A 7,207-nucleotide genomic window follows, 5' to 3' on the forward strand; every position below is an offset into this window, starting at 1 on the left:
TGTGACTGAGTACAAAGCAACAATTTAGCATATAATTCAACATGTACACGACCTCTGTGGGTCCCTACAATTCTAACACGTAGTCTAAACATGATTTGTGGTTCAATTTCTCTCATACATGGAGAATGTACAGATAACAACAAACTATACAACTATACGATTCCATGGAATTTGACCAAGTCGCAATTCCTACGGTGCACGCCCACACGCCCGTCACCTAGCATATGCTTCACCTCAAAACCAAATACATGATATGAAATACGGGGTTTCGTACCCTCAGAACCAAATTTAGAACTGTTACTTATCTCAATTCGATCAAATCCCTACTCTAACACACCCTTGCCTCGCAAAACGGCCTCCGAATGCCTCGAATCTAGCCATAAACAATGCGATATAATCAATACATGCTAGAGTAATCAACTCCATAAGAAAATGCTAAGCTATTAATCAAAATGAAAAATCGGCTCAAAGCCGGCCCTCGAGCCCACGCCTCAAAATTCGATAAATGTCACAAAACCCGAAAGCCCACTCACCCACGAGTCTAACCATACCAAATTTAACAAAATCCGACACCAAATCGTCACCCAAGTCCCCAAATCAAACTCTCCAAATCCCTAGCCTCAACCTCCTAATTTACACCTTAAATACACACCAACTAGGTGGAAAAATCAATGGGGAAGCAATATTATTGACTAACAATAAGCACAAGGGACTTACCTCAAGAATCCCCTCGAAAACCCTCTCAAAATCGCCTAAACCGTGTGTGAAATGTTTGAAATGAAGCCAAAAATCGCGAACCCTTGCTTTAATAATCTGCCCAGGCTTTTTGCACATGCGGCCAAATATCCACACCTGCAGAACCGCTTCTGTGGTAAGTCCTCCGCTTTTGCGAAAATCACTTAAGACCCCAGGTCCGCATCTGTGCTCCATGTTACGCACCTGCGGAGGCGCTTCTGTGGCCTTCTACCCTCTTATGCGGAAGCAGGCCTCTCTTCTGTCTTCGCATCTGCGGAGCCTCGCTCGCACCTGCGGGCTCGCAGATGCGGTTAACCTCTCGCACCTGCGCCCTGCCCAGGCCAGCCCATCTCTGCTTCTGCGTAACTCTAGCCGCATCTACGATATCACAGGTGCGGAAATAACCTCTCACCTACGACCTCTACTCACTTCTTCCCTGGATGCTTATGCGGCTCCTTTCTCGCTTCTGCGAGAACGCACATGCGATCCCCACTCTGTAGGTGCGATTACACCAGAAGCTGGTGAGCTTCACATTCCCCTCTAACTTCGAATAGATCTGAAAACCATCCGAAATCAACACGAGACCCCCGGGACCTCAACCAAACATACCATCAAGTCCTAAAATACGATACGAACTTAGTCGTGCCCTCAAATCACCTTGAACAACATCAAAAACATGAATCGCACATAGATTCAAGCCTAATGAACTTTGAACTTTCAATTTCTACAAATGACGCCGAAACCCATCAAAACACGTCCAATTGACCCCAAATTTTGCACACAAGTCACATATGATATTACGGACATACTCCAACTTCCGGAATCATAATCCGACCCCGATATCAAAAAGTCCATTCCCAGTCAAACTTTCCAAAAATTCCAACTTTCACCATTTCAAGCATAATTCAACTACGGACCTCCAAATCACAATCTGAACATGCTCCTAAGTCCAGAATCACCTAACAGAGCTAACAAAACCATCAAAACTCTGTTCCAGAGTTATTTACTCAAATCAATATCCGGTCAATCATTTTAACTTAAGCTTTAAATCCTGAGACTAAATGTCTCATTTCATTCTGAAATCTTACCGTACCCGAACCAACTACTCTGGTAAGACAGAAATAAAGTACAAAATGAACGGTAAATAGTGGAACGGGGCTACAACTCTCGAAATGACCGGCCGGGTCATTACATCCTCCCCCTCTTAAACGAACATTCATCCGCGAACGGGTCTAAAAACATATCTGGAGTCTCAAATAGGTGTGGATATATGCTCTGCATCTCCCGCTCGGTCTCCCAAGTAGCCTCCCCAACTGGCTGACCTCTCCACTGCAACTTTACTAAAGCTATGTCCTTTGACCTCAACGTTAGATCTTAACCAAAATGTCCACCGGCTCCACATCATAAGTCAGGTCACCATCCAATTGAACTGTGCTAAAATCCAAAACATGAGATGGATCACCGACATACTTCCGGAGCATAGAAACATGAAATACTGGATGCACACTTGACAAACTAAGTGGCAAGGAAAGCTTGTAAGCCACCTCCCCAATCCTCTGAAGTACCTCAAATGGCCCAATATACCGAGGGCTCAACTTGCCCTTCTTCCTAAACCTCATAACACCCTTCATGGGTGAAGCCTTGAGTAGTAGTTTCTCCCCAACAATGTAAGCAACATCACGGACCTTCCTATCGGCATAACTCTTCTGTCTAGACTGCACCGTGCGAAGCCGCTCCTGAATTATCTTAACCTTATCCAAAGCATCCTGGACCAAGTCAGTACCCAATAGCCTAGCCTCCCCGGGCTCAAACCAACCCACCGGAGATCTACACCGTCTCCCATACAAAGCCTCATACAGAGCCATCTGAATGCTTGATGGTAGCTGTTGTTGTAGGCAAACTCCGGAGTGGCAAAAACAGATCCCAACAACCCCCAAAATCAATGACACAAGCGCTACAAGCACATATCATATCCTCAAATATATGAATAGTGAGATCGGACTATTCGTCCTTCTGAGGGTGAAATCTTGTGCTCAACTCAACCTGGGTACCCAACTCTCACTGCACGGCTCTCCAAAACTGCGAAGTGAACTGCGTGCCCCGATCTGAAATGATGGAAATTGGCACACCGTGGAGGCGAACAATCTCTCGGATGTAAATCTCAGCCAACCGCTCTAAAGTATAAGTTGTCCCAACTGCAATGAAGTGCGCGGACTTGGTCAGCCGATCCACAATTACCCAAATAGCATCGTACTTCCTCGAAGTCCGTGGAATCCCAACTATAAAATCCATGGTGATCCGCTCCCATTTCTACCCTGGAATCTCTAACCTCTGAAGCAATCCGCCCGGTCTCTGATGCTCATACTTTACCTACTGATAGTTGAGGCACCGAGCTACAAACCCCACTATATACTTCTTCATTCTTCTCCACCAATAATGCTGCCTCAAGTTCTGGTACATCTTCCCAGCACCCGGATGAATGGAATACCGCAAACTGTGGGCCTCCTCAAGAATCAACTCACGTAGCCCATCCACACTACGCACATAAATCCGACCATGCATCCTCAATACTCCATCATTCCCAATAGTAACTTCTCTGGCATCACCATGCTGAACCGTGTCCTTAAGGACAAGAAAATAAGGGTCATCATACTGGCGCTCTCTGATGTGATCATATAAAGAAGACCAAGAAACCACACAAGCCAAAACTCTGCTCGTCTCGAAAACATCCAATCTGAAAAACTGGTTGGCCAAGACCTGAACATCCAAGGCTAAAGGCCTCTCTGCTACTGGTAGATATGCTAAACTCCCCAAACTCTACGCCTTGCGACTCAAGGCATCAGCCACCACATTAGCCTTTTTGGGATGATAGAGGATGGTGATGTCGTAATCCTTAAGCAGCTCTAACCATCTCTGTTGCCTCTAGGTAAGATCCTTCTGTTTAAACAGATGTTGTAGACTCCGATGATCGGTGAAAACCTCACAAGGGACACTATACAAATAGTGCCGCCAGATCTTCATGGTATGAACAATAGTTTCTAACTCGAGGTCATGGACATGATAGTTCTTCTCATGCACCTTCTACTGTCTAGATGCATAGGCAATGACCCTACCGTCCTTCATCAACACAGTACCGAGACCAATACACGACGCATCACAATATACCATATAGAACCCCGAACCAGTAGGCAACACCAACACTGGGGCTGTAGTCAAAGTAGTCTTGAACTTTTAAAAGCTCTCCTAATAATTCTCGGTCCACTTGAACGGAGCACCCTTCTGGGTCAATCTGGTCATAGGTGCTACAACAGACGAGAAACCCTTTACAAATCGACGGTAATACCCCGCCAAGCCAAGAAAACTCTGAATCTCCGTAGCTGAGGATGGTTTAGGCCAACTCTGCAATGCTTTAATATTCCTCGAATTTACCTTGATCCCCTAATTCGATACCACATTGCCCAAAAATGCCACTGAATATAGCCAAAAATCACACTTCAAAAATTTTGCATACAACCTCTCTTCTCTCAAGGTTAGGAGCACAGTCCTCACGTGCTGCTCATGATCCTCTCGGCTTCGGGAGTACACCAGAATGTCATCAATAAACACGATGACATAGAAGTCAAGATAGGGCTGAAATACATTGTTCATCAAGTGCATGAATGTTGCTGGGGCATTGGTCAAAAAGACATCACAAAGAACTCATAATGACCATACCGAGTCCTGAAAGCAGTCTTCGAGATAACTGGCTCCCGAATCTTCAACTGATGATAGTCTGAACGCAAGTCGATCTTAGAGAATACCCTGGCACCCTGAAGCTAATCAAATAGGTCATCAATATATGGCAATGGATACCTATTCTGCAGTGTAACCTTGTTCAACTCCCGATAATCAATACACATTCACATAGAACCATCCTTCTTCTTTACAAACAAGACAGGAGCACCCCAAGGAGACACACTAGGCCTAATAAACCCCTTATCAAAGAGTTCTTGAAGCTGCTACATCAATTCCTTCAACACAGTCGGTGCCATACAATACGGTGGAATAGAAATGGGCTGAGTGCCCGACGCCAACTCAATACCAAAATTAATCACCCAGTTGGGCGGCATGCCCGATAGGTTTGTAGGAAACACATCCGAAAAATCTCGCACTACCGGGACAGAATCAATAGCAAGAGTATCAGCTCCAACATCCCTCACAAAGGCCAAATAAGATAAACAACCCTTCCCAACCATCCGCTAGGCCTTAAAATATGAAATCACTATGCTGGGAACATAGTCTAGAGAACCTCTCCACTCGATCCGGACAATCCAGAACAACATGACATGGAGACAACCAATCTATACCCAAGATCACATCGAAGTCCACCATACTAAGCAATACGAGATTAGCTCTAGTCTCCAATCCCCTAATAGTCACTACACACGACCAATATACACGGTCCATAACAATAGTATCACCCACTGGCGTAGAGACACGAATATATGAAACTAAGGACTCTCGGGGCATATCCCTGTGGCATACTGAGACAATACCTGTGATCACTACATCGGAGGCAACATCATTTGGTCTGGTAGGGATAACATAGAATCGGGCCTGACCGCCCCCTGCTCTCCTTCCCCCTCTAGGGCGACCTCTAGTTGCCTGGGGCCCACCCCGAGCTGGCTGAGTGGGTGGTGTAACTGCTGGTGCTAGTGCTATCAGCCGAGAACTCTGCTGTGGAGCCCCACTCAAGAACCTAGAGCAATCTCTCTTGATATAACCAAAGTATCCGCACTCGAAACAACCCCTGCTGTGATGGAACTGCTGCTCCGGATAACCCGAGGAACTACCTGTAGAAGCCTGAGCGGACGAGGCATGGTGGGAACTCTGCGCTGGTAGTGCACTGAATGAAGACTGACCTGAATGAGCATTGTAAGAACTGTGGCTAGCTGATGCGCCACGATGAGCTGGACGAGTCGTTTGAGTGGGCCTATAAGGATGACCTCTGCTGGGGTAGGACTTCCCCCTAGAAGGTACACCACCAAAACCGCCTGAACCTCGAGGCCTCTTGGTATCCCTCTCACCCCGTTCCTGGCTACGAACCATCTCTATCTTCCGAGCAATGTCAACCACCTCATCAAAAGTGGCACCACATACCCTCTCTCTAGTCATAAGCAACCGCACCTGATACATGAGACAATCAATGAACCTCATGATCCTTTTCCTATCAGTGGGAACCAACCAAACTGTGTGGCGAGCTAACTCAGAAAACCTCATCTCGTACTAGGTCACAAACATGCCATCCTACCGAAGCTGCTTAAACTTCCTGCGCAACTCCTCCCTACGAGACCGCGACATGCACTTCTCCAAAAAAGAGAACAGAGAAGTCCTTCCATGTAAGTGGTGCTGCACCAGCCAGCATGCGCCTCTCATAAGCCTCCCACCAACTGAAGACAACCCCAGAAAACTAAAAAGTAGTGAACGAGACTCCACTGGTCTACAGAATACCTGCTTTACGAAGCATCCGTTGGTACTTATCCAAGAATCCTTGAGCATCCTCTGACTCAGCACCGCTAAATGATGGAGGCCGAAGCCTCTCAAATCTCTCAAGCCTTCTCTGATAATCATCTGTCATAACGGGGACCACCGGGGCCTGAGTAACTGCATCTGACTAGGATGGTAGCACCTCCGGTGTCTGAAGTCCTTGCATCGCCTACTCTAGAGTACGGGCAATGGGGATATGAGTACCTCCCCCGGCCTGAGAATTGGCTGGTGCGGCTTGAGCCGATACCACCTGAGCAAGGCCTGTGCAAACCGTCAATATCTTGGCCAAGGCTTCCTGGAGGCCTGGAATCACAATGGGTATAGCTGGTGCCTGAGCTGGCCCCACTGGCTCAGCTACATCTGGAACCTGCTCCTAAGCTGGAGCAAGTGGTGGATCTGCAAGTGCTGCTCTATCTGTTGTACAAGTTGCACCTTTACCCCTACCGCGACTCTTACAGCGACCTCGGCTTCTCGTGGCCGTAGCTGGTGGTACTGGTGGATGTCCATCCTGTCCGATAGCAGGTGTCCTCACCATCTGTGAGAGAATAGAATAAAGAAATTCATTTACCGGAACCAGCAAATCCACACAACAAAAATACAAGAATGTGAAATTTCCTAAGGGTTCGACAGCCTCTCGAAGATAAGTATAGATGTCTCCGTACCGATCCGCAATACTCTACTAAACCCGCTCATGACTCGTGAGACCTATGTAACCTAGGCTCTGATGCCAACTTGTCACGACCCAAAATTCTAACCTGTCGTGATGGCGCCTATCGTGGTACTAGGCAAGCAGACATTCAAAAATATTTCCCACACTTTTAACAGAAAATGAATTTAAGCAGTTAAACAATAAAAGATTTCATAAAAGGGATAGGAACCCAAAATACAACGCGGAAATTCCCAACATCAGGGTGTCACTGAGTATATGAGCATCTATATATCATTA

The 7,207-nt window shown here is 46.5% G+C and overlaps 1 protein-coding gene across 1 annotated transcript; it reads right to left on the reverse strand.

The window, feature by feature from the left end:
- Positions 1–2,102: 2,102 nt before the first annotated feature.
- Positions 2,103–5,994, reverse strand: LOC138903142 (uncharacterized). The gene is made up of 5 exons (XM_070191061.1): positions 5,260–5,994; positions 4,165–4,205; positions 3,137–3,397; positions 2,593–2,689; positions 2,103–2,471 (listed from the first exon to the last, which is right to left on the reverse strand). Exons 1-5 carry the CDS (start codon positions 5,992–5,994, stop codon positions 2,103–2,105), a joined length of 1,503 nt encoding a protein of 500 aa, XP_070047162.1.
- Positions 5,995–7,207: the final 1,213 nt, after the last annotated feature.

This window comes from Nicotiana tomentosiformis, chromosome 12, assembly GCF_000390325.3.
Source record: "Nicotiana tomentosiformis chromosome 12, ASM39032v3, whole genome shotgun sequence".
Lineage (NCBI taxonomy): Eukaryota > Viridiplantae > Streptophyta > Magnoliopsida > Solanales > Solanaceae > Nicotiana > Nicotiana tomentosiformis.

What these genes read in the sequence shown, in the direction of transcription:
- LOC138903142 (XM_070191061.1), bottom strand. Translation starts at nt 5,994, where the DNA reads ATGAGGTTTTCTGAGTTAGCTCGCCACACAGTTTGGTTGGTTCCCACT. An exon ending in ATGAAGAAGTATATAGTGGG is followed by an intron (nt 2,690 to 3,136) that starts GTTTGTAGCTCG and finishes ATGTGCTTGTAG; the next exon opens with CGCTTGTGTCATTGATTTTG. An exon ending in TCAAGCATTCAGATGGCTCT is followed by an intron (nt 2,472 to 2,592) that starts GTATGAGGCTTT and finishes AAGATAATTCAG; the next exon opens with GAGCGGCTTCGCACGGTGCA.